General features: G+C 46.2%; 2 protein-coding genes across 2 annotated transcripts in view; one reads left to right on the top strand and one right to left on the bottom strand.

Moving 5' to 3' along the window:
• The window catches only part of osbpl6 (oxysterol binding protein-like 6), a 32,909-nt gene extending 24,531 nt beyond the window's left edge, over positions 1-8,378 (bottom strand). The window contains exon 1 of the mRNA XM_047046131.1: positions 8,117-8,378. The gene's annotated coding sequence lies outside the window, so the exon portion shown is untranslated. The remainder of the gene's footprint in view (positions 1-8,116) is intronic.
• A 2,020-nt stretch (positions 8,379-10,398) lies between these two features.
• Positions 10,399-12,379, top strand: LOC124485946 (cytochrome c-like). Its single transcript, XM_047047850.1, has 3 exons — positions 10,399-10,542; positions 11,384-11,557; positions 11,663-12,379. The coding sequence occupies exons 2-3, from the start codon at positions 11,389-11,391 to the stop codon at positions 11,806-11,808; spliced, it is 315 nt and encodes a 104-aa protein (XP_046903806.1). The 5' UTR covers positions 10,399-10,542; positions 11,384-11,388; the 3' UTR covers positions 11,809-12,379.
• Positions 12,380-27,171: the final 14,792 nt, after the last annotated feature.

The following is a 27,171-nucleotide window of genomic DNA, read 5'->3' on the forward strand; positions in this document are numbered from 1 at the left end:
ATGATAGGTTTCAATCTTTGTATCGAGACATATTCCAGTCTGCATTGCTGAAGAAGGCTTTCAATATGTTTACGACCACATAGGTTGTGTCTGGGGACTGGTCTCGACCAATCACACTCCACTCAGCAGAGACTTGTGCTTAGTACAACGCCTGTCTCAAACACACACACTCCAAACAGACACATTGCGCTCACGCAATTGGCTCGCTGAGGCATGCTGGGATTGCTCTGTGACACATGCAGATGAGAAGTACTCCAATGAACACTTCTCGTCCACTCAGCCTTGTTTGAGATGCCGGCCTGCAGTCTGGCCCACAGCCATGCGTCCAGATAGTTCATTGGCATAATCAGTGTCTGTGCAGCACGACATAGAACCCACCAGACTGCACTTGTTCCATAAACCCCTCCACATCTAATCACGATTATGATAATGACTGTAATTGGATAAGGATAGCGAATCAATACGGGACAGAGCGACTACGCGGGGCTGAACCAAACACACAAACAAGGACGCCTCGGACTAACTTGGAGGGGGGTGAAAGGAAAGGAGTGGATCGGGTTCGGGACGACTTTCAGCCTTGGACGGACGCCGTGGAGTTGTTCTAGACTGGAGCCCGTCAGAGCGGTGGTTGCTGCTGCGTCTCCGGCCGAGCGGTCGAGGTGCGTCGAGCGACCCCTTGTCAGTCCAGCCACGGCTGCTGACTCAGCGCGGGGGAAGTGCCGAGTCACCGTGTGAGCTGTCACCGCGCTCCGGCATCGATCCCCTCCTGCTGTACGCTGCCCAGTCAGAGAGGAAGGGGGGAGAGAGAGAGACACAGAGAGAGAGAGGGAGAGAGAGACAGAGGGAGAGAGAGACAGAGGGAGAGAGAGAGAGAGAGAGAGAGAGAGAGAGGAGAGAGAGAGAGGGAGAGAGAGAGAGAGAGAGAGAGAGGGAGAGACACAGAGAGAGAGAGGGAGAAGTGGGAGGTATATAACCATGGCAGGGGGGTCAGGGCAGGGGAGAGGTGAGAGAAGGTAAGAGAGAGACTGACAGAGCCCTGATCAGGTTAACTGAGCCCGGAGGACAAGAAGTGCACATTTCTCCACTTCAGTTTCTATTCCACAGCAGGAAAGAGATGTGGACTTTCACCGTGAGCCGGATGAAACCACACGAATCACAGCCCTGCTAACCTGGGTCTGGGGAGGGGGTAGCTTAGTGGTTAGAGCATTTGACAGCATCTCGACAAGTTCCAGGTCCAAATCTCCCTGTGGCCAGGTTGCTTTGGATAAAAGCCGCCTCTAAATGAATCCATCGTTAGGGAGTACATTCTAACTGCTGCTGGAGAGACAGATCACCTGCTCCTGCAGGAGGCCTGCTGAAGCCGAGAAACATCTCACACGCTCCCAGAAGGTCTGATTAGTCGATAACAACCGCTGTCTAAGAGGCAGTCGGCCCCCTCTCTCCAGACTGCTGCTGTTCTTAGAGAACAGCTCACGGAGAAGCACCACTGGGCCAACAACAGGATACATCTGCTGCGCTCTGCGAGAGAGCATGTGATCAGGAAGCAGCCGTTAGCACGTCCTCTCTCCGCACGCCAGCCCCTCACATGACCGCATGGCGCGCACCGCACCGCGGACCATTCTAGAATTCGCCATCTTGAATTCACACGTAACCGGACACACGTCTAGAAGGAGCATCCGGCGCGTCGCGAGCCTCGACTTGCGCCAGCGAGCCGCTACGCAACAAAGGACAACACCCTTGGTGCAGCAAGGCCCTTTTGGTTCCTGTTTGATGGTAGTAAGATAGTACTATCAGCGTCCTCTGAGAGGCAGGGGGCGGAAATGGATTACCTCCAATCAGATCTGATCTAATGTGGTAGTTAGACTATCCAGTTACAGTCTGGGCTGTAGGTTTGTTTTCAAATGGGAATGGGACAGTTTTTTTTTATAACTGAGGATACGGCCTTTGAATATTATTTTCTTGGGAACACGTACCACCCCTGTATGAGGAAATCTACGCCCCTGGTTACAGTAGCAGTTATTTATATCAATACACATACACATATAGTAAGAGCAGTGCAGTTTCATAGGAACTGCTTTTGGTTACACGTCATTGTGGTTTTGCATGTAAGTTATTACGCAATTAGAGCTGAAAACGGAGGAGGATTTGTCAAAGGATATGGGGGGTAGGTGAATATTGATGTTGTTTTGAAATCTTCAACTGCCCCTTTACAACATCCAATGACCCCTTACACCACCCCCATTCAGCCTTCGTACCTTTCTGTAATAACCTATACTGCAACACAATTCTTCCTGCCAATACCATTTAATTACACATCAATGTACCTACAATGTTGTTTCCATAGGTGTTGCTATGTACTGTGTCTACACTGTAGTTCATGTAACCTTGACGTACAGTGTTGCTATCTAGTTGCTTGGTAGTGAATGAAACCGTCATGTGAAGCGTTGCTGAATGTGCTGTGTGTGGCCAAGAGCACAACTCTATAAATAAGAACATGAATACATCCTGTGTTCCAGTGAAAGGACAAACACACGCACACGCGTTCAGCTGCCAATCCCTACGAAGAAGTTTGAGATGCGCCGTGCCCCATGCGATGCCAGTAAGCAAGTTTGAGGATATCCTTGTTGATTAGTCATGAGTTTAATCTGTTAAATCCCCTCGCCGTACTTATGGCCCCTTGGTCTGGTCAGGCCAGCACGCAGAGAGCCAGTGAGGAGCGCTCGACACGCGTAACCCTCTGGACCGATCAGGAAGCGTGTAACGCTCGACTTTCTCTCTCAGGGCCGCACGTGTCGAAAAACAGAGATCTCAAGGTGCTTCTGACGGGGGTGGTACTGCGAGTGGCCTTCTGTGGTTGGAATTGGAGAAGTTTTCTCTTCCTCTACAGAGCAGCGCAAGGTCTACTGGACTGCTGGTGTGTGTGTGTGTGTGTGTTTAGTGGAAGGAGGAAGTTTGGCTTGTGAATCAGTCTTTACGTTTGTGTCTTCCTTGACATGAACATTTATCACATGCAACCTAACCTTTTTAAGAAGTACATTTTATTAATAAATGTACGGTAAACAAACGCTCTGGTTGTGAGCGATATTGACTGGTCTACGGCTTGACCATCCATGCAAGTGGAGTTCAAGAGCCTGTGTTCTTCCCAACACTGTTGAAGCTGTCCTCAACCCCAGAGCCGTGACAAACACACTTGTTTTTGGCAGCTTGGTGACACATTCCTTTGCTGAATTCCACTGCCGAGAGAAAATGTCCCAAATCTGACAATGCTGTCGATTCTTTGCCTCAAACACAGCGCTGTTTGTGCTTCACCATCTTCCCAGTCGGCACAAGAAAGCCATTTCCTAAACACCACATGACAGAGGGTTTTATCATCTTGGTGGGAAACAGATAAGACTGGGATACTCTATAGTGCTCCAATAAATCAAACTCTTTGATAGCAACTGATTGGAGGTGAGCGATTTCTTTCCTCTGCCTCGCAGAGGACACTGATAAATCAATTTGGAGATCCTACGGCTCTCTGCAGCTGTTTGGCTGATGTCGTCTTTTTACCCAACCTGCTCACCCAACAGGTCCATTATTAAAATGTGATCGTTAAAACTGCCTAACGGGACTGACAAATTACACAAGACAGACAGCCAAGGACAAAGGAAACACGAATAGAGAATGAAAGATGCCGTGCTTTAACGGTGTAGTGTTGTGCGCAGCCAAATGTCGATGTTTTGGTTTCAAAGGTCTCTTCGGCGAGCAGGGAAAACGATTCGGTCAATACAGAGACTTCAAGACTGCCTCCCCTCAAACAACATCCTTTTTTTTTTAAGCCATCCACTACGTCAGGGCCTCTAGGGCAGCCAATGTAAACAACAGAACAAGTCTTGTGCAGCAGCTATACTGAGAGGGACAGAGAGAGACTGGGAAGTTGTAAACAACTACAGTGTGTGATTATCGTTACAAGGCAGTGGACTGTTGACTGTGTCAACCATATAAAGTACTATCTGTGACAGACAGTAAGGTGTGGATGTGTCGCTGGCACAGGATGAGAAATGTGACGTGAGAAATAAATGTGACTCGGAAAAAGAAGCGCACACACGTGTATATTTAGCCGTCTGTGTCGAGTCAGCTCGTGTCTGAGGGATGGTACTGACTGGAGCACAAGCACAAACACAGACAGTCATGAGTCTTCCTGTTTGGCTTGTTTGAAATGTCCACTCAGCAAAGCCCTCCTGCACTCCCTGCCAACACACACACACACACACAGGTACGGATCAACACACACACAACCAAGACTCAGGGACATCTCGCTCCCACAGTCTGATACGAGAATATCAGCGATTAACAACTTAAACCACTAATACAGACTGCTATTGCCTCGTGTGACCAGACAGTTAGTCCCAACGAACCCCTTTCCTTCAAACAATGCTTCTAGAAGGTGGTTCATCTCCATATCCTGGAGTCTGGGCGTGAGCAACATGATGAGGCGGTTGGAGGGACATTGAAAAGCTTTAGCTTGTCGCAGACACAAGGCCGCAGCCTCGAACCCTTCCGACCCCCTCAGGGACACTCAACAGCAGGGCATTGTGGGTAGTGTCCACAGTGTTTCAGGCAAGGACCAACCAGGGTGGAGTCTGCTGCTTGCTGCACCCAGATCAGATCCATAAGAACACAAACACCCACTCTCTCATCACAGACAGACAGAAAGCTGTTTCCTCGCCAAGGGACAAAACGATCGCTTCAGTCCCTTGGCTGGCACCCCTTTGAATATACTGCAGAGCCTTGACTGTGGTAAATTGACTTCCCTTCAAAAGGGAACGACACAGCACCAGAGAGGTCAAAGTGATTTCCCTAACACTGGTCACCGGAACAAGTTTCACAGGAAATTCAATGAGTAGGCATAATAACAACATTTGCAAAATCGACGTTTTCATGATGTGCACAATGTTTTGTCATTTAAAAAAAAATACCACAGTTCAACCGTGCTCAAATCATTTCGTAAACATGCCCCCGTATTACTGCAATGTTCCTTTGACACACTTTATCAAGAGCAAGTTGATAAATGGATATGACTATAGGGCATTACTCAAGTAGTCTCTTCTGGGGTCTTCCCCAATACCACAGCAAGCTAAAAGCCGGTTGTGTAAGTACCCTCATAAAATGATAAGACAAGCAAAATGGCCCATCTCCTCCCCCATCTCCTCACCTCCAAACATGCCCTCTCAGCCCGATCACGCACACGAAACAAACTCAACATGATTTCACGCTCCAGCGAAACCACAGAATGTGAGAATCCTGAGTACGTTTGCCTGACCACAGACGTCGGCCTGCTCAGAGATGTTTGACTGGCCCAGTACTAAGCCACGGCAGTATGGCCAAGCGTGTTTACCAAAGGAAACATCGGCAATAATCAGTCCGTGTTACTAATCCGTGACACCATTAAAAAGGTATTGAGAGTTTCTTGCACAATGAAAGAGAATCTGATGAGGGCCATCTGGGCAGCCATCCGCTCCATGACACATCGAGGTTCATTAAACTGACCTCTGGAGACACTGAAGTCAGCCTGGAAACAAACGATGAACCGCAGAGTAAACACTAATGATCTGACAGTTGGAGATTGAAGGACTGCCCAACACATGGTTGGTAATCCTTTGTAGAGATGTTTGTCTACAACAGTTGAATGCATGTCAATCGCTGTCCTTGTCACTGGAACATCATTGGGGGATGTTAAAACGACTGTCTAGATTCAGTTTGCCGTATTTCGAGAAGAAAAACACATGCTCTGAAATCTTCTTCAGGGCTTTATCCAATCGACTGTCACGAGACAACATTTCCCCTGTTGAAAGTATTGAAGCTGAACCTCTCAACAGGAGTGTCTGCTAGCGAACAACAGACAAGCGCTGTTCTGTTTGGAGCCCGCACGTGCTGATGGAGAGGCCAGCCTTCCTGAGAGCCAGTCACCTTCACAGGCCTCCCTCACCATCACCACCGAAGACCCTGGATCACCCACCTCGTCTCTACTCCCTCAAGACGAGCCTATCAGACGCCATCCCCCCGCCGTACCATTTCACAAACAGCGCTTATCTACGATTCTGTGCACCGATGGCGTTCCCCCATCAGCCTCGGCTGGAACCGTTGGATGAAACGTTTCCCATCGCCGTCCGGTTCAGGAGCGGCTGGGAACATGAGGATCGCCGCTCCATCCAAAACACCCCGTGGCTTCTGGAACATTCAGCTGCTTAAAGCCATGGGCCCACCGGCCACATCACATCTTCCTGATACACAAAAGGGCAACAGGTCTGAACCCGCCTCTGTTCTGGTCTGTGGCGGTGTGTGTTTAGCCAGGGTCGAGTCTGGCCCCTTCTAATCGATATGTTCTAAACACGACACCCCTTCAATGGCAGAATCAGTCCCTCTCTGCCACGGTTCCAGATGTTCCACGCTGATATCGCTCGGCGTGACCGCAAACATACACTACGACGTTTACATATCACTTTCCCTTTCCCCAGGTGGGGGCAATCTATTTGTTTATGCTGGTTTTGACTACAAGTGCTTTGCAACGACATGTTGCGGCGTATCACGACACTATTGACAATGGCCGGGTTTCCCAGATTCGTTAAGAAGCTCTTAACGCTAAGAGCTTCTTAAGAGTGTTCTGAGAACGCTCTAGAATGCTCTTAGAATGCTCCCAAGAATCTCTTAGCGTTAAGAGCTTCTTAAGAGTGTTCTGAGAACGCTCTAGAATGCTCTTAGAATGCTCCCAAGAAGCTCTTAGCGTTAAGAGCTTCCTAACAAATCTGGGACACCCGGCCCAGAGCGTCTGTCCTCCCATGTACCTTGACTGATCCATGTCTCGCATGCATCATTAACACGGCCCAGCAAGCCTGACTCATCTATCTGGTTCATATTACTAGATACCAATATGGGGACTTAGTCCCTGTCTAGGGACAGCTACTGTCTAACCCTATTCACAGGTATCAGTGCATCAGCTGTCAGTACAACCTTGCATTATTCTAGATCGGAAGCTCATAGAATGCATACTCGGTTTTATGGCCGAAGACGTTCAGCATGGTAAATTTTCTGTGCTATTCGACTTGTGATAAAACATCACATTATAACTGAATGTAGGTGATATAACCCAGGTATAACTGCTCATAGAGGGAAGCTGAAATGCTCTGCGGAGACAGTAGTGCCACAAAGCATGAGTCATGGGGGCAATTTCTCATTAACTACTAGACCATTTTAGGATTTTAAGGAAAAGCTGGCCTCAATGTGTCTCTTCCAGACAATTCCAGGGATGACATCCATGAACCAGCTCACAGAGGATCTTGTGATTCTCCATGAAACAAGGAGACCTCCAGCCTACCCTGTCAAGCCTAGAACTCAGTCTGAAACTCACCCTGATGAACCTGCTCCAGAACGACAATGTCCGTGTGCATTTCCCAACATCCTGCTCCCAAGTTTCTTAATCAATAAAGTTATTTGGTTATCTCAAAATACATTTGCCTCCTCGCATTTTCAAGTATGACCTTCAGTTATAAAACGTTGTAATGTCACACAGATCATCCTTGAGTGGGACGGAGAAGTTCTCTACAAGCTGTAGGCCTCCTCCTATCACTGCTGGAGGATGAGGAGGAAGACAAGGATGCTGGTGTCGATTCGTCTTTGCGGTTATTATAACGGCCCTGACATAGGTGGACGTCGCATTGTGAAAACGCTTAAATCTCATCAGCCATATGAAGGCAATCAATAGAGGGAATAGTTGCAGCTGTAGAGACAGTGACGCAACTTATCCGCACAGGCGCTTGCGGTAATCACACAATCTCACCTAATAACAGCCATATGCTTCAACAGCCCGTTAAAAGATATGATTTCGTAACTGTCTGAACCTTTCAAATAATATTCATTTGAGAGGTAGGTTAGAGGGCCATTTCAAAGCCTAAGCAAGCTGTCATCCATTTCTGAGGTAGCCTTGGTAAGATGAGTCATAAAAGGATATGCTAATGTCGCCTTACATGTCGCCGTATGTATACAATCTTCAGGAAGAAAACACTCTGAATTTACATAAGCATAGTAACGATGTGCATAAACACAATGGACCAACAATGGTTTGAATCGAAAGCCTTACCGCGGGCTCATTGTACCTTGTCTCAGCAATTCTTGGCGCAGGAAACAAATGATACGACTTCCCTACGCAATGAACAAAGATGCCGGATTCCGTTCACAGACAGGTAATATTACATACGGCTCTCACTGACAGCCATTATCAAACAGCGAGCATGATGGAGGTAAGAAAACAGAAGCAAGGGAAAGTCAAAAAAGTGCTGTGTGCCCGTTTTCTTCTAGGATGCAGCTACTGATGCTGTTCATCGGCTCTCGGTCGCTCCTCCCTGCAGCAATGATGACTTTGAGAGAGAAGGAAAGAGTGGACTGGATCTCCGCCACAGATTGGACAGTGGATATTCACAAAACAAGGCTATGGATTATTGAATAACCTCTACAATGCTATAAACAGAAATTTGGGATAGGCCTTTTATGTCATGGGCAGCGGTCACGTATACAAAGGGCATGTTCCCCACAAAGGTTCCCTCATAGTGTCATTTACTTTACTGAATGAATAAGGCTCAGTCTCAAAAACAAGAGTCGATCTCAATCTTTAAAAATTGAAAAGCAGATAAAACAATAAATGAACCATAGGTGAAGCAAGAAATACATATATTTTATACAACGTTTTGTATGGCAGGTGTGCCTTTCCAGATTAAGACTGCCATCTGGTGGCGAAACAAAAAACGAATCAAGTAAAACATTTAAACTTAAACATTAGAAAACCCCACATGAGATATCTCACATGATCAAAGCAATAATCCTCTCAGGAAAAATAATGTTCTTAATAGAAACTATTTAGGGCCTTAGTCTTTTGAGGTAGGCGTATTTAAGATGATTAAAAAGGGAAGCCTTTCATATGAGCCTGGAATGATTTATATGTCATAAAGTGAGTTTTTCTTTTCTTAAAAGCTCTAATACTGAAGGTCATACAGTGATAGACTCTGTCGGTTTCATCAGGTGTGGAACACACCTTAACTCCGGTGGGTCATTTGATGTAACCCTGAAGCAATACCTAGTGACTGGAACTTGGAGGCTGAACTGGCTCTCTCTGGAGTGAACCGGTTTAAAAATCCAGAGGCAGCAGGGAAAACTCTGGGACTGATCACAGTCTTCATTACTGAAGTACTGACATGTCACAGTGCACTGATATTCAGTGATTAGCAGAGGGTACCCTGTCAAGTTTGTCGTAGTCTGTTCACATGTCCAGTCAGTGTGAATGTGGGGTCATATTTGGCAAGGTATCCACTCTGTCTCTGTTTTCAAGAGTGACCCAAAATTAGACCCCACTGACTCATAACCCTGGCAACCCTTGCCCCCACACTAACCCTGTAGCCTTAATTCCACTGTCCTAATGCTGACTCCAGCTCGATCTCTAAAAAAAAAAGTATATTCTAAATGTCTTGCTAATTGCTGATAAGTATAGATTCGTTAGTAAAACTCTAATATATGTCAGTCCATTTTATTCACTTTAATTATAAGTTTATTACTCATATTGATTTTAACATGAAAACAAACTGGATTGAAACTGTGAAGATGTGTTTCCTTGGGACGTTAGGTTGGTTGAGGGGCAGTTCTGTGGGCGTATGTGAAGCTGTGACATGCTTGCTGTAAAAAGGGCTATACAAATACATTTTGATTAGATTTGTTTACTGATCATTTTTGGAAAGAAACATCGCGCCATTTTATGAAGGTGTTACATGGGCACGATATACTATGCCTATGCGGCATAACAAACCGTCTTCTATAAATAACATCCAAGAGTCATCTCACCAATATGCAAATAATGTATTACGATGTTACAAAACGTTTATACAATTCACATTCTCGATTCTATGCAGTAAAATCAAACAGCGACACCCTCTGTTTTAGTCGGTGTGCTTGACACAAATTAGTCATGTAATTTATCTCACAAATTGCAACACCGTCAAGTTCACTATGACGTTTTTCGTGGGATCAACCTAATCTTTTTGGGAATAAGGAAGTAGTGCATTAGCACTGCCCTCAGGAGACCGGAGAAGCCCTTTCATAACCACTCCCAGTGGCTACAGAATGTTCCCTACACTTAAGTAATCGTAAACCTATGCTATGCCAACAAACTATGATAAATTACTACCATAACATTATTTTCATACACTGGCTCGGTATATAAGCAACATTAAATCAATTTTATAAACGGTATATTTGCGATACGTGACTTTATGCTGTAACTCCCTATTGGGTAATCTGCCCGTATTTAAAACAGCTGTTTGACAGGCAGTGACGGTGGTGATGACATATACAGCATGTGACTAGAAGTGAGTAATTTTATTCACAGGACTCGCCATCTCGTAACCAAGAGCGTTTCCTTTTCAGGGACAGAAACTGCCGTCAAGGAGGTCGGAGGGAAAATACTTTAAAACTCAAGATTTAAACTCAAACGAGTACTATTGGCACATACATCTTGAGCAGGTGAGACTTTAAACATAGTTTAGTAGACTATTTTTCCCCCATTGTTACCGTTTCAAAGTTTTAGACACGTTTGATTTAAAAGTTTGCCGGCTTAGTGAAACGTGGGCTTTTCATGAAGGTCGCTTATAGGAGCTAGCTCCATGTAGCTCGCTAGCTAGCCATTGAAGAAAGGTCTTCTTATATTCCCAAGAACATTCCTCTCCTTTTTATCCTTTTATTTGCTTATAGTTGTGTGTTTTACTTGTACATTTGTGCCCATGGTTCCTAATCGTTCAACTAACACCCATCACGAGATTGTTGTCACTGACAGGGTTAGCCTCACATGTTTCAAAGCCGGTAGGAGCCGGCTAGCTAGCTTGTTAACTAGCCCGTTTGGCGAATCCTCATTTTGTTACTCGTTAAAATGTAACTTGTATCAATTGGATTGCCTTTAGTCAACTAAGATCTCATAAGTAGCTTCTTAATCTATTAATGGCAAGGTACCCAAGTTGTCTAGCTAAAAGGGACCTTGAGATTTTACGATGGGCTAAAAGCTAACTAGCCCGGCCAGACTACTGGAGTTCTTGCGCACCGTGTACTCGGTGGCCCACTCGACATTCAGCTGGGAGGCAGACGTTACGAAATCACGGAATACCTGGAATATCTAGTCAGCAATGATCCCCATCTTATCTTGCCCGTTCTAAATGTGCCCAGATGGGGAAATACAATGGGGTTTTACAATTTAGCTTATCGTGGGGAAATTCCCCGAAGATTTTGAAAAAGGTTGTCCAACTATTGCTCACCTTTGGTAACATTAACGTAGAATACTATTGGACTAACTGGCGCATGTTTTGTTCTACAGGAGTCATGGGTGATATCAACAAAGGAAAGAAGGCGTTTGTCCAGAAGTGTGCCCAGTGTCATACTGTGGATGATGGCGGAAAACACAAAGTAGGTCCAAACCTGTGGGGTCTGTTTGGCCGCAAGACCGGCCAGGCGGAAGGCTACTCCTACACAGACGCCAACAAAGCCAAAGGTACCTTTTCTGAACGCAGCCACCCCACAGTCAGTGCGGAATGCAGGAAAGCCAACTCCCCTTTGCGTTTCTTGAACCTTAACCGTTTTTTCCTCCTGACTCCAGGTATCATCTGGGACACGAACACCCTGATGGTGTACTTGGAGAACCCCAAGAAGTACATTCCTGGAACCAAGATGATCTTCGCAGGGATCAAGAAGAAGGGCGAGAGAACAGACCTGGTGGCCTACCTGAAGTCTGCCACCTCGTAGACCCCACGCCCGTCCAGTGTATAGACTTACCTACGCCGTTTGTTATGAGTGATCAGCTTTTCAGAACAGGCAATCATACAGAGAACTAGGCCAAGCCTTTAACAGTTATGCCTTACGTCTGTTGTGGGGCTGAGATGAGTTGTGTTTGACATCTCGGGACCTGAAGGGTCTTAGAAGGGGGTTTGAAGGAGCATTGGACACTTATCACAGCTGTATTTCCTTTTGTGTTTCTCTATTTTTATGGAAATGATGCAAATTCCCTGGTTAAACAGGTGCCTTTATATGATAAATTATTGAAACATGGACTACATATGTATTGAGTAAAAGCTGTGTAGAATATTTTGTTTTTAATTAGAAAAATTAGGAAATGCTGTAACTGGTTTGAATGCATGCATGTCTTACGCATCTTGTCTTACCCATGACATCAGGTCCATCTTGATCACAAGGGATTGCTTGGCTCCAGACTGTGGTTGTCTGACCCAAATAGCCAATACCTCACTTACTGTATCTGCATGTCAAATGGAATATGTCTTAAATTAACATTTCAGTGGAATAAACCTAATTAACGTGTCATTTGTGCTGGGTTTTGTTGGTCAACCTCCATCATTAAACAGTATTACACATGGTATTATGAAACAACTTCACAGTATTTAAGAACTAGTCATCACTGTAATATCAGTCCACAATGTTCTTAAATCCAAATTAGATATGTGCCATGAGTTTGTATACCTGTTAGGCGCATGTTGTGACTGCAATCAAAATCAGGTTACACAGATATAGGGGCTCACCCGTCGCTATGGGCGGGCCATAGGGGGCCGGGGCCCGCCCCAAAATATGCTTGTGCCCCCCCACTTGAGGCACAGATCTGAACAAAAAATACTGTAATTTTATGTTATCATAGTTGCTAATTTTGTGTTGCATTAATGTTGCATTCTTTATCATTAAAACATTAAAATATAAAGAAACAATGGTGTGATTTAGTTTGATTGATGGGAATCTACACTGCAACAGCCTATCACGGCCTTACTAAAAATAACTTTAGGCTACGTAGTAGCCTACGTTCCAAACTTCCTTTGCTTTCCCGATCTCTATGGGCGTCAAAGTTAAAGTCCCATTCACCGGCTCTCAGACTTATTCTGCGGGGGGGCCTCATGTGTTTCCGTTACGGGCCTAACTCCACAGGTGAACCACCTCAGGAAGGGGCTCCAGCAAAAGACTGAAGTTGTCAAACTGTCTTTTCATGTATTCATGTATTCACTGTATTCATATTGAAACCGGTAATTTATTTCATGCTAATAGATGTATAAATAAAAAACGTAATTTCTGAGATATGTGCTCTCTCTTTTCATGTGATAACCAATGAGATACGCTGATGAGATTGACATGTGTGACCTGTGCATACATGTAAGCGTGTGTGAGTCAATAAATATTCAGCCTTATTTTATTTTTTTACAGCAAAGCTGATTTCTCACTGTGTGGTTTATTACGTGAAAGTAGTATTTGGATGGCACTGGGTACAGGACGTAGAATCGCTGTTCAATTCACACTGTCAAAAATGTCCCTACCAATTGGAGTAAAGTGCGGAAAAACCCGCGAGTATTTATTTAAAAACATCCCAATCGTACCTTTTAGTCTAAAACGTCGGGCCATTTTTGGGGAAAAGACGCCGCGCTATTTAGACATTATGACGTCGTAGGGCATAAAGGGATTATGACGCACTTTACCAAATGATATAAAAACGAATTGCAAAATCTAATCTGTCAGTGATGAAAGAAATGTTCATCACAAGGCAAAGGAGTCGTTTGAAAGAGTTTGTCATCCTTACTGAGTGGAAAACATGGATGAAGTCCCAAAACAGGAAAGAATAAAAGAACGGAGGCCTACACAGAAGGTAAGTGGGTTATCTATCTCGTAGGTAAAACGATTAAAACACACGAAAATGTTTGGTTCTTTAGATTCTTTGTGTGAGTGAGTTTAATTGTTGTGTTTAACAATGTGACTTAACTTGGATACATAGTGTAGATCTAGTCATATTTCATATTTCCAAGTCATTAACTTGGATAAATAGTGTAGATCTAGTCATATTTCATATTTCCAAGTCATATCAAAAGTTAAAATAATTTCTGTTCAAGGCACACCTCTCTCTTTTTCCCTCTCTTTTCTCTCGTTCTCTCTCTTGTTCTCTCTCTCTCTTTCTCTCTCTCTCTCTCTCCTCTTCTCTCTCTCTCTCTCTCTCTCTCTCAATCTCTCTTTCTCTCTCTCTCTCTCTCTCTCTCTCTCTCTCTCTCTCTCTCTCTCTCCTCTCTCTCTCTCTCTCCTCTCTCTCTCTCTCTCTCTCTCTCTCTTTCTCGCTCTGTCTCTGTCTCTGTTTCCCTCTCTCTCTCTGTTTCTCTCTCTCTGTTTCTCTCTCTCTCTCTCTGTTTCTCTCTCTCTCTCTCTGTTTCTCTCTCTCTCTCTCTCTCTCTCTCTCTCTCTCTCTCTCTCTCTCTCTCTCTCTCTCTCTCTCTCTCTCTCTCTCTGTCTCTGTCTCTCTCTTGCTGTGTTTCACTGCTTTCACTGCCTTGTTTGTTTGTTTGTTTGTATGTGTATGTATGTGTGTGTGCATGTGTGTTTACATGGTGTGTGTTTGTCAAGGGCTGCAGGGCTGATGTGGGCACTGGTGCCCGTACGCCAGCAGCAGAACGAGATCCCGACCTGGCCGGGAAACTGGCAGGACCAGGCAGGATGGTGAGTAAACGGCCCTCATCCCCTCACTGGGTACTACAGACACCACCCACTCCCCTCGACTCAATCTACCTCCATGTCTCCAACAACTCTGATCACTTTCTCTGTTACTTTGCCTTGCTAAAGCGTTTGTCTTGCCTGCAGATCAGTGGTACATGTGTGATTCCAGACGAAATTCCAGTGTCAGAGGCCATGATTTCTCACCCGTGAGTGTCCCTGTTAACGTCCCCTTTAGGCTACTGCCCTGTTGAACACAATGTTAAGATGTGTCGTTAGTTGTCATTGTACTGTAGAGAGAGTCCGTAACACATCCGTTCTTGTTCTTGTTACAGTCAGTGGAGACTGGTCCAAAAGGTCCTGTTGAGCAAGGTAGATAAAATGTTTAGTTTCTAACTCAAAATATTATTTTACTCAGCTTGACGATAACTATGTGTATCTGTGCTGCGATTGAACTTTCTCCCCTTTTTTCACATTGCCTTTTTTCTCTCCTCTCTCTCTCCATCCTTTTCTGTCTCTTCCCCCTCTCACCCTCTCTCTTTCTCTTTCTCTCTCTCTTTCTATTTCTCTCTCTCTCTCTCTTAGAACAAGAGTGTCGCTGAGCTGCAGAAGCGCTCAGAGGAGATGATGGAGTGGGTTCTCCAGGTGGCCAATGATGGGGTTCTGCCCGCCATGGCCCTTTACCAGGTCCTTCACCTCTGTCAAGACCCTCTGTCTGCCGCTACCTCCCACAGCAGCGGCATCTCCACAAGGAACAGATGTTCTTTGTCTCCTCCTTCGTCCAAGGACCGGGCCTCTTCTCAGGGCTCAGCCCAGCCTGATGTCCCCGAGGGGAACATCTCAGAGAAGTCCCACCCCCTGCTGGAAAGCGGGCTGGACAGACTATCGAGCGAGAAGCCTCCGACACCCCTTCACCCCAGTAGGTCCACAGAGGAGGATATCCTCGCCACGGCATCCCTCACTGTGGCAGAGGTCATCGCCAAGTTGAAGGGAGTGATGGCGAGAGACGATGACAGGAAAGAGGCAAAGCTGTCTTTCATTGTGGAGGAGCTGTGTGACTCGGCCATGGACAAAGTGATGGACGAGTTGGTGCTTCACCACCACGGCAGCTCCTTGTCTGAATTCTATTCGACAAGCATCTCTGAGGACCTGATCCTGAACACCTGGCAGGACGCCAGGGAGAAGATCCAGGTCCTCGCCGACATCCACACCGACGCCGTCGACGAGCGGATGCCCCCGCGGCCCCTGTTGTCTGCCAACACCAACACATCAGAGGCCGTCTTCCACAGGGAGAAAGAGGAGGCAGAGAAGATGGTGTTATTCTTCATTGGCAGTGCGTCGGAGGCCGAGGAGATGGAAAAGGCTATGACATCGCCTAGGCCCAGCTGTGTGACAGCGGCATCGACCGGCTCAGGCCGCAGCTCGGCCAGCAGCATTGGACGTGTCAGATGCGACAGTGAGCCTCACAGCCCCTCCACCCAGACGGAGAGCCTCTCTGTTATCCTGGCCCACCACGCCCTCTTCCAGAGACCGGGCGTTTTCACCACAGAGGAGAAGCTGGAGCTGGTGAGGGTGGTGGGGGTATCCTCCAGGGGACGGTGGCCAGAAAGAGACGTTCTTCCCTGAACCAGCCCCAAGACGCCGACACGGCCTCCCTGCCCCAGAACATCTCCGGTGCCTGCAACATCATTCACCTCGTCCTGGAGAACTTCAGCGCAGCTGCGCAGATGATTACAGAAGGAGAGGTGGCCTTCGTGCAGCCACGCGGTAAAGACTTCACCCTGTTAGTGGAGTGCGTGAGCGAGTCCCTGCTCAGCCAGGTCACGGAGGAGGTGAAGGCCCTACAGAGGAGGAGCCAGGGGGTCAGCAGCGGGAGGAGCAGCAGGAGGAGCCGCAGCCAGGGAAAGCTGGCAGGGAACTGGGTCAAGGGAAAGGAGGAAGAGGCCTGCACATTCTCGTGTCAGGAAAGCTTCCTTTTCAGCACCCAGCAGGAGCAGAGGAGACCAGAGGAGGAGTGCAGCTCAGCTAGCGACGAGGAGGAGGAAGAGGAGCAGCAGAAGGAGGAGGCCAGGTCAGCCTCCAGTAGCCCTAGCCCCAAGAGCCCTAGCCCCAGGGGCTGTAGCCCCAGGAGCAAGGCGAGCAGCCACAACCTAAACCTTACAGCTCACAAAATGCTGGACACCGTCGTGCGGATGGCCTACTCAGCCTCCAGATCAGTCTCCAATGACGAAGACTGTGAAAATGACCAAGTAGGCTCCTCTGCCGGGTTGTTGGACCAGGCTGAGTACGACCTGGGCCGCCTGCTGGCCTCTCGCAACATGTGTACCAGGATGTTGCAGGCGAGGATCCAGAGCTTCTCCATGGAGCTGATCGACCGCCTCTATGAGCTGCTCCTGGACACGCAGGTGGGACGATTCCCCTCGACAAGCCGCTGCCGCTCCAAGCCCAACGTCCAGAACCCGGAGGTCAAGCAGCACCTGGACTGGGAGCTCTTTACTCCTATCCTGTACAATTTCATCCACTTGGCCTTCAAGAAACTGATGGAGAACTTCCTTGGCCTGACCAACTCACTTCCGGACGAATGTGTCCTGGTGAACGACCATCTCGAATGGATGTGTAAGAAGGACAGGACCTCCATCAGGGATGTATCTTGGGAGAGCAGGGACAGCGACGACAGCAGCGACAGCAGCGACTGCACGTCTCTGGAAGGGTCCTACTGCGTGATGCTGGGCCCCAGCCCAGGGACTGTGGCCAGGAACCGGCCATCTTCCTCTGTCAGCCAGGACCAGAGGAGGGCGCTAGAGGCCATTTCTGAGGTGTTGACCCTCAAAATGGGAGGGGTCCTTCAGCGTTCCTGCAATGACCCAGAAAAAGTCATGGCCATTGTCAACAAAGGTAGAGAAATCTTTTACTCAATTCAATATATTGACCCCAAAGGGAATTTTCAGGTGTCCAGGTTGCCTAACTAGTAACACTGAGCACACTGTTACAGAATAAGTACAAATGATAGAATGCAATAAATGGAATGCTCTTTAGAAATAGAATGCATTAAATGGAATGCTCTTTAGAAATAGAATGTCTCACCATGTCGCCATATTGCTGTTATTAAATGGATGTGTTTTACATGTTACAAAGAATCCTCCTTGTGAAATTTTCCTTAACCTTTAGGGGTATAAGACCTCTGGAGTCTATAACTATGTTAATATAATACAGAGTTGTAAGTGCTACAGTACTGCTGAATGACAGTGTAGGTATAGTTAAGAACTATAATATTAATACTGTTTCAAGAAAAGTACAGGTAATAGCTATAGTAATACAAGGACACTAGAAGTGTAAGTGTGTTTTTTTGTTGTGCCAGGCCTTGATGCTGAGGTCACGGCCAGGATCGCTAACTTTTGCTGCTCCTCCTCTGAAGCCACAACAGGAAGTCTCGACCCAGAGTTAAGTTCAGGTTTTATTAACCTAGAAGCAGGCCAGTCTGAGAAAGATAGTCTGACTAAAGGCATCAAGTTTGCAAGTCAAATAAATCCCAAGGGAGATTGGAAAGATGATGGTGCTTCTTGTCTTCCTGAGCTGGTCCAGGTGCTGCCCTGGTTGCCCCCGAGACCCCCTGAGACCCCCTCCCTGCAGACCTTGGAGATTCGCGTCCAGGAGAAGGTCTGGAAGCCCTCCGGGCCCAGTGCCCTACACCACATGACCCTGCGGGACCTGCTGCATGGTCTTCTGGTCCGCCTGGCCCTCCAGGAGTCCCCCTCAACCTCTAGCGCCCCCACCTTCTCGCAGCTAGAGGCGACTCTGCTTCAGGAAGTGGGCTGGATTCTCCGGACCCAAGATGGGATCAGCCTCGTCCTGGAGCACCTGCCTCAGAGCCCTTGCTACAGCGGCACAGACGCCCTGGACGCCATGTTGGAGGCGGCCTATGCTAAGCTGTCGCTCAGCGCTAACAGCAGCAGAGCCCTGCTTCGCTCCGCTCGCCACGGAGAAGCGGGAGCCATTTGCTGCCTGGCCCAAACCATCGCCATGGTGATCTCCCGCCACGCCGAGGACTGGCGCGCTCCTGCCGTGTCCGATCTTAGCGTCCATTTTGAGAAGGAGAATGCTACGAACTCTGCTGGCTTGGTAAAGGCCGGTGAAAGCTCCAGCTCCCTGTGTGAGGATGTGAGGCTACATGATATGGAGTCTTCTGGCTTGGGAAAGGCCAGTGAGACCCATATGGAGATTCAAGCAGATGGAAGGGTCAAGAAGAGATGTGACAGATTTGGTTTGGTAAAGGCCAGAGAGAGTCCCCTCTCCTCCAGATCACCAGAGGAGCTGAGGATCTCCAGGAAGCAGAGAGAGAGAGCTGCAGACCCAGGCTTGTTAAAGGCCTGGGAGAAGATCGACAGGTCTTCTGAGGAGACCTCCACCTCCCAGTCCTGCCACTCCTCCTCCTCATCCTCCAACTCAATTTCATCCCCCTCTGTGCCCTCCCAAACCTTCAAAAGGTCTTCCATCTTCAATTCCAATCTGGGCCGTCTTGGAAAGAAAAAACTCTCCAGCCTCCATCGATGGTTCACATCGGTAAGCTGAAAATAACTCCACACACTGGCACTGGGTAGAACTGACCTTAACTGAGTCAAGGATAAGATGGGTTACAAGTAAGCATGTGTAGAAGACATTATGTATAAGTAGTAAAAAGTAGATGTCATTATTTCGCAGACTTATTCATTCAAATCCAAACACGAGGGATTTGAACCTCTGACAGTTACAGTTAATGTAGTTATGTCCTGTCAACATAGTGTAAAACATTTAAGAATTTAAAGGAATTATGTTTGTCTTTACTCTCCCTTCCATCCCAGCTGAGAAAGAAAACCAAGGCTGTTACTGGAAAAAAGAAAAAACTAAAGACAGTTACTCCTCTCAACGGTGAAAGTGAGATTATGAATGTTTATTTGTTCATTTAGGATAGGCTTTAGTTGGCTCTCCCATCATTTCACACACAAACACACACACACACTCGTTGCAAGTAAATAGACAGTGCTGAAGTTGTGTGTGATGTCATGTCCTGTTGTGTGATGGTTTTCCATGTCCAGGCCCAGATCTTGCAGAGTCCTCCAGCATCCCAGGAGAAGAGGAACAGAAACAGAAGAAGAAGAAGAAGTCTATTAAAGGCTTCTTCCGCAGGATCTCTGGAGCCCTCTCCAAGGTGTTCTGCTGTAGCTGCATGACTCACCAATAGAGGGAGCTGCCTGCTTACTGACCTGACTGCAGCGAGGACCTGTCACTTCCCAATCTGATCTTTTTTTTAATTCAATTTTGATATTTTTTCATGAATAAAAACAAACAAAAAAACTTTGGCATTTTGTTTATACCTCCCTTGTAATCGCTAAGCTGTTTGTGTTTAGGTTTGTGACATCTCCATGTCAGGACTGCACCAACACAGAGGATAATTATTGTGGCACAGTACACAGCCACTTTACTTCAGTTTAAGACTGAGATAAAACACTAGCATTTCTGAAACGTTTAGATACATATAGCTGTGTTGAGAATGTTAGGTATTTAAGGATGACTTTTACTGTGTTTGAATGCAAGGAGGGTGCTTGTCTTATTCTGTTATCAAATAGGAAGGTGAGGAAGAGGGGAGGAGGGGCGGAGGAGGAGGGAGGAGGAGGGGAGGAAGAGGGGGGGAGGAGGGAGGAGGAGGAGGGGGAGAGCGGGGAGGAGGGGGGGGGAGAGGAGGAGGAGGGGGTAGCAGAAGGAGAAGAGTGCCTGGCAGAAGGAGAGAGGAGGGGAGGGCAGGGGGAGTGGAAGAAGGAGAGAGGAGGGGAGGGGGAGTGGAAGAAGGAGAGAGGAGGGAAGGGGGAGTGGAAGAAGGAGAGAGGAGGGGAGGGCAGGGGGAGTGGAAGAAGGAGAGAGGAGGGGAGGGCAGGGGGAGTGGAAGAAGGAGAGAGGAGGGGAGGGCAGGGGGAGTGGAAGAAGGAGAGAGGAGGGAAGGGCAGGGGGAGTGGAAGAAGGAGAGAGGAGGGGAGGGCAGGGGGAGTGGAAGAAGGAGAAAGGAGGGGAGGGGGAGTGGAAGAAGGAGAGAGGAGGGGAGGGCAGGGGGAGTGGAAGAAGGAGAGAGGAGGGGAGGGCAGGGGGAGTGGAAGAAGGAGAGATGAGGGGAGGGCAGGGGGAGTGGAAGAAGGAGAGATGAGGGGAGGGCAGGGGGAGTGGAAGAAGGAGAGATGAGGGGAGGGCAGGGGGAGTGGAAGAAGGAGAGATGAGGGGAGGGCAGGGGGAGTGGAAGAAGGAGAGATGAGGGGAGGGCAGCTCTCAGGTCTAACCAGGCCCGTAAAGAATACCCAAGAGGCAAGCGAGAGCGCGAGACTGGACGCGGCCATCTTTCCACTTCCGTGTCTTCCTGTCTAGCTTTGGCAGTGGCTCTTGTTTTCCCTAGCTCGGAGAGCTCATGTAAATCAGCTATCGGCCAATGTGAACTTTTGTGCTCCTGTCCTGTTAGTATCCGCGAGCACATTTGCAGGCAACTTTCATTGACTAAGCAAATAAATGGGTTGCTAGTTTACCCATTTCGGATTGGTTTCAAACTTAGCAAAAATCGGGAAAAATTATTCTATGAAAAAGCTAGTAGTATGAGCCAGGTTCGAGAATCAAACTAAAATTATTGGGGGAGATAGTTTTGTAAATGTTGAATGGAGTTACAGTTTTTCTCAATTGGTTTGGCTCATTTCACGAAACAGAAATGACATTCTCAAAACAACACGTGCAAACCTCCAAACCGCTGGGCACTTGTTCACAACAGATTGGAATTGTTCATTCCTTTAATCAAATTGCAATTGTATTAGCACATCCTTGTAAATGACAAGTGCAATTGCCTACAGTTTGCACACATTTCAAATGATTTGGCACATCTTTGAAATGGTTAGGTATAATTGCCTTCAATTAGGCCAACTATCAATTGAAAATATCTTGCTGGTCTAAACTGACTGTTGTTTCTCAGTCAAGTGGTTGTTCTCTGCAAAACATATTGGCATAATTTCCTTGTGTACATCATCACCTGCACGATAGTTCACTCCACTGTCAAAATCTTTCAGGCACATAATACCATGAAAAACATAATGGTATATACTGTAATATGGATCTCTTGGATCATCTGCTTACGGTCATTGTCAGGTGCAAGTAGAACTTTACAAAACAAGGGGACACATCCGATCACCAATCACACAGTAAGTTTAGTTAGCTGACAGGAGCAATGCAGCAGTATAAATGCTTCTATCAAATATATAGAGCTTGTCCCAGGCCAGCTCGGGGGAAACATCACTGTTTGTGCTGCCATTTCAGAGAATGGTGTAGTCACCCACATTCCCAGTCTTGGCCCATACGATACCCAGACACTCCTGGTGTCCTTGGACCGCCTGCACTCCGATCTTATCCCTCTACATGAAAGGGGTTTGGTAGGGCCTCACTTTCTTACATTTGTCGAGGATGAGCAGGAGAGTGAGGACGACAACTAGTGAAACTCCAGCTTTGCTTTACTTTCTTACTGTATGTGTTTCCTTCTTGCCATGAAATGCACCCTCTGCAACTCTGACTAGGAAGGGGTCAGATGCCTGAAAAGTACCGTGGTTACTCATACTAGTCCCCTCAGTGTACAATAGGAATCATTTGATGCTGGGATATACAGAACAGACAATAGAGGAGGTGCATTTCATGCCAGACTTACTGTAATGCACCCCCTGCTAACTCTGACTAGGAAAGTGTCACTTGCCTGAAACTTACTGTGGTTACTCATACTACTAGTGTAGGTTATACATAATGTTAGTTTTGATGTGCTTATTGTATGAAAGTATATTGTGCTGTACACATTTCCTGTAACAGTAACCATGATGTATGGCAATTACAGTAACAATTTCCATGGCAGTGTAAGTGCAATATGTGATGTGAAACCTTGTAGGCTACTCTTGAATTACTGTAATCTTTTTTATGTTTGATACACATTTACATGTATTCATTTCGCAGACGCTTTTATCCAAAGCGACTTCCAAGAGACAGCTTTACAAAAGTGCATAGGTCAATGATCCTAAACAACGAGATAGCCCCAAAAACATTGTGGTTAGCCAAAACATGAAGCATACATTACAGTATTGTTGCTTGCTTTTCTACAGGTACACTCTTGCACTTTTGAGGTTCATGTTGTTTAGTTGTAACTTGTTTGGCTACATGCTCTTATGGTTCTTCTCTTTGGCACTTACTGTATTTGGGTTTTTCACAATGTATGCTTCATGTTTTGGCTACCCGAAATGTTTGGGGCTATCGCGTTGTTACTGTATGATCAGTGACCTATGCACTCTTGTAAAGCTCTCTTGGAAATCGCTTTGGATAAAAGCATCTGCTTAATGAATACATGTAAATGTAGATTGAGACACATTTATTCTGGAAAGAAAACATCTACTACAGTAACTGTAACACAGTGCACATAAGGGATATTTCTAAGGTTCACTGCCATACTGACAAAACATCTAAACATTTTGACCTGCAGTGTTTACACAATGCCAAAGGGACTTTTCATTTTGGGGGCACTGACTATTTGTATGAAAAAAAGGATTTAGTTTTGACTGATAAGTTGTCTGTTTTAGGAAAGACATGACCTTTTGCAGGTGTTCTATGGTGTTTTGCTGAACCATCTGGGTAATTTTGGCAAATGTATTTAAAGGTTTGAGCATGTTCTCTTTTTTCTCGAGAAATGAGCCAAAGCAATCGAGAAGGAACTATTCATTTTGGGGGCACTGACTATTTATATGAAAAAATGATTTGGTTTTGAAGCACGAGTTAACTGTTTTGGGTGAGATATGACCTTTTGAAGGTGATCTATGTAGTTGTGCTGAACCATATAGGCTATTTTGCTAAATGCACGTGAAGCTTTGAAAATGTAATTTCTGTTTCAAGAATTGAGCTAAAGCAATCGAGAAAAACTGTAATAGAATAAAAACGACCGAAAGAGTCGGAAACCTAACCGTACATGCAATACCACCTACATCCACCGGGGCCGTTGCTTCAAGCCGAGGGGCGAGGGGTGGGGGCTTGGTAGCTAACTGTAGGAAAAATGAAACGCACATTTGAAAGCGGTGCCCAAAAGCGGCATTCCCCCCCAAAAAAATCTGAATTAAATGCCAAATTTACAAAACTTACTAGTCTATTTCGACTAGCCGGTGAAGGAGGGTGCACAGAAGAGACAGGTATTAGCCTACTGTTTGCTATTGCTAACATTACTGTACCATGTAGGCGCCCCATTATCGTCCACTCTAAATCTCCAACGTTTGGGGCCCCGTTATCGTTCACAACCGTTTCTTCTGTTAATTTCTTAAAGAAGATATGCAGCAGCAACGAAAGAAAGTAAGTTATCGATATGTACACATCTTATATTGTTGCACACCAAATTACAGCTTCTTACTTTGAAATTTGAGTATCTAAATACGCTCTCAAACCGCAGCATCTGCCTTGCGCAGCGTCAAACTGACATTTCTCCATTGAAAGTGGTTGGGTGGATGATAATGGGACCCCTGGCTAACTGCTAAAATCAGGAAAATAGCTAGCTAACGTTATACTTTGACAGCTGTACTGCTCTGTCTGTGTTGTGCTTCCTAGCGTTAACAGAGAGCCTCCTCAAGAGCCAGGAAAATGTGCCTTCTTGTTCCTTTATTGACTTCCTATCAAGCTGACAACATTGAAATGGAGTGAAAAGAGAAAGTAGAAAAAGTGCGTAATTAGCCTATAAAATATATTACATAACTGACATTATTAGCAAACATGTTAACGTATGCGACATGGTAGTATCGTGCAGTTGCAGCGATTGCGTTTGACTATTTACAGTAAACATACAAAAAACATAATCAGTTACAATAACTCATTGTATTTCAGTTATATACATATTATGATCGTGTAAAACGTAGGCTACAGTCATTGCTTTCTACAAGTTTCACACGACAGATCGAAAATTCATTAAACTTCACAGCTATTTGACTGTTGCAATGTGAACGATGCCCGGTTTGTGTGGGCTACGTGACGTTGCCTACGTCAGTGTATAGCCGCTCAACATCTACCGCACATTTTTAAAAACTGGATGACTTTTCGCTTACTCGCTTCAGATCAAAGACAGTATATAAGAAGATGGATATCCGTAAGTGGTTGAAAAGCCCAATAACAGTCTCCTCTGCCACAATTGAAACGACACCGACACCTGATGCTGGAGAAGGAGACCCTGGACGACAGTCTGAGCCTGATGCTAGCTCCGTGGAGCCCGACCCTGGGCCTGGCAGGTCAAGTGCAACCGCGACTGCGGCAGCATTTGGGTCACAACAACTGCCTGTTGAATCAGTGAGTGTAGCGTTAAGTGACCTCGGCACAGACAAACCCAAACAGGTTGTGTCGAGGAAATATCCTGTTAAAATGTTTGGTCCAAAAAAGCGATAATTTTCCTATAGCTGGTAGGCCTAATTGAACAGGGACTGGCTTGAGTACTCGGTGGAAAAGGACTCCGCATTTTGTTATGCCTGCAGGAAATTCAAATCTGCATCATCTGACGCGACCTTCTCAATTATGTGATTCAATGATTGGAAACATGCAATCGAAACAGTCAAGGACTTAGATAAGCATGCCGCTTCAAAATAACATTTAGCATGTAAAGCAATGTGGAGAGATTGGTTATGTTCAACGTGATGATTATGTGCTGCGCGAATAGAGTATACGATTATTATAAGTACCTTCTGTAGGTTAATAATAAGTGGGCCCTCCCATGCATTTCATATTTACCCCTTAAGACTGAGGTCTGGCGACGGGTCTGTATAGGGGCGGATGTAGAAGCAATGGCGGAGCCAGGGGGTGGCCGGGGGGCCACCCCCCGTAGAATCCACCCCAATGGAAATTCTCTGGCTCCGCCACTGTGTAGAAGGTCGATTAACACTTGTGTCAACATATCCTTTAACCTCAACAGCTTTTTACAAACTGAGATATGCTAATGTATCCATTACAACGTGTTTCACGCAACCGCTACATCAGTGGTTCTTACCCCTGTCCTCAGGGAACCCGTCCTGCATGTTTTAGATGTTTCCCTGCTCCAACACACCTGATTTAATTAATAATAAATCTAGCTCTGTAGAATCCTGGTAATGAGCATGTATTTGAATCAGGTGTGTTAGAGCCAAGAAACATCTAAAACATGCTGGACAGGGGTTTCCCGAGGACAGGGTTGAGAACCACTGCTCTACACGTTTTCAAGATGAACACAAGTGTTCGAATCGAAGTTCACTAAATACTGCAGTTTGCAGTAAATGCTGTGGAGTGTGGCTCCCTCTAGTGGATGGAGATTGCAGGCTTTGAACGGGAAAGAAACGGAAAGCAGGTGCATCTCAACAGATAATTCGGTCACAATAGACTAGTAATCAAATCTAAATGTATTTGTAAAGTCCTTTTTACACACAAGCATGTCACAAAGGGCTTCACATATGCCCCATAACCAACCTAAACTTACCAGAAAAACTCACTGGAGGAGAAAAAATGGAAGAAACCTTGGGAGGAGCAATTCAGCGAGGGATCCTCCAGAGACGGTTGGTGAAAGGGAGGACCAGCACACAGGCTTAACATAGTCATACAGCAGGAAAGTGTCAATGGGTTTTGAAACACCAAAATCCATTGTTCAACTTGGTAGATATGGGAGGGGACCGGGAAACTTGCTGTTGGTCGTCATGGAGACTGGTTTCCGGTTGACGACCAGGTCCAGCGTTGGCAGGCCGACGACCAGGCAGGTGCTGACAGCTCAAACCCCCCCACACCACTAATAAACTGAGCACATTTGTAAAACGCACAAACCATAAACTTCACCATTAATTGTATAAATGTAAGACCTAAAAAAGGTCTATGTCTTGTGTTTTGGACAAATCCCAGAATATATAATATCCTCCAGTTCCATACATATTTTCACGTACAACCCTCAAACAAAAGAACAGTGTAGGGTTCCATTCAGAACCTTACTTGTTATCTTGGATCCTGGCATCTGTCTGAGGGGCTTTTCTATTATCATCAAACATCTTGACAACGGTGGAACATAAAGCTACACTACTGCTGAGGACACACCAGTAAATGACAAGAGGTTTCCCCCATGGATTTGACTTATGAACAGTTTAGTCCCTCTTGAAAACACTATTATCACACGCTCGTTCAGTTCCACCAGGGGGCACTGTTTGGCTACCACAATGTGAGGTAAGACTATCGCATCCATCCAGTAACCTACTTGGGAAGCGACGGCAGTCACCCAGTCCGGGTCGCAACCTCCTATTATGATGGACATTTTCTTCGCTGTTAGGGTGGTAGGTAGCTCAGTTACAATCAAATAAACCGGGAAACCCGTTAAAGAAGAGTTGCACGGTGAAGCCGATGACTTGAGAGTTATAAGAAGATTTTTGGAGTGATGAATTCATTCACATGACGAAGTCGACCGTGGAGTGTAGCCAACCCTCCTCACCTTCTTATATCTCCTCCCCTCCTCACTTCCCCCATCTCTCCTCCCTTCCCCCATTCCTCCTCCCCTCCTTCCTTTCTCCCCTCCTGTTAGGGCATGCATGTAGCCTTGCAGAAGTCAGTTCTAGTAATGACACTCCAAACAGTGAGGGG

Source organism: Hypomesus transpacificus, chromosome 23 (assembly GCF_021917145.1).
Source record: "Hypomesus transpacificus isolate Combined female chromosome 23, fHypTra1, whole genome shotgun sequence".
NCBI lineage: Eukaryota > Metazoa > Chordata > Actinopteri > Osmeriformes > Osmeridae > Hypomesus > Hypomesus transpacificus.

Excerpts from the sequence above, each read along its gene's own strand:
- LOC124485946 (XM_047047850.1), top strand. The coding sequence starts at position 11,389 with ATGGGTGATATCAACAAAGGAAAGAAGGCGTTTGTCCAGAAGTGTGCC. Across the intron at positions 11,558-11,662 it reads AGACGCCAACAAAGCCAAAG|GTATCATCTGGGACACGAAC; the intron begins GTACCTTTTCTG and ends TCCTGACTCCAG.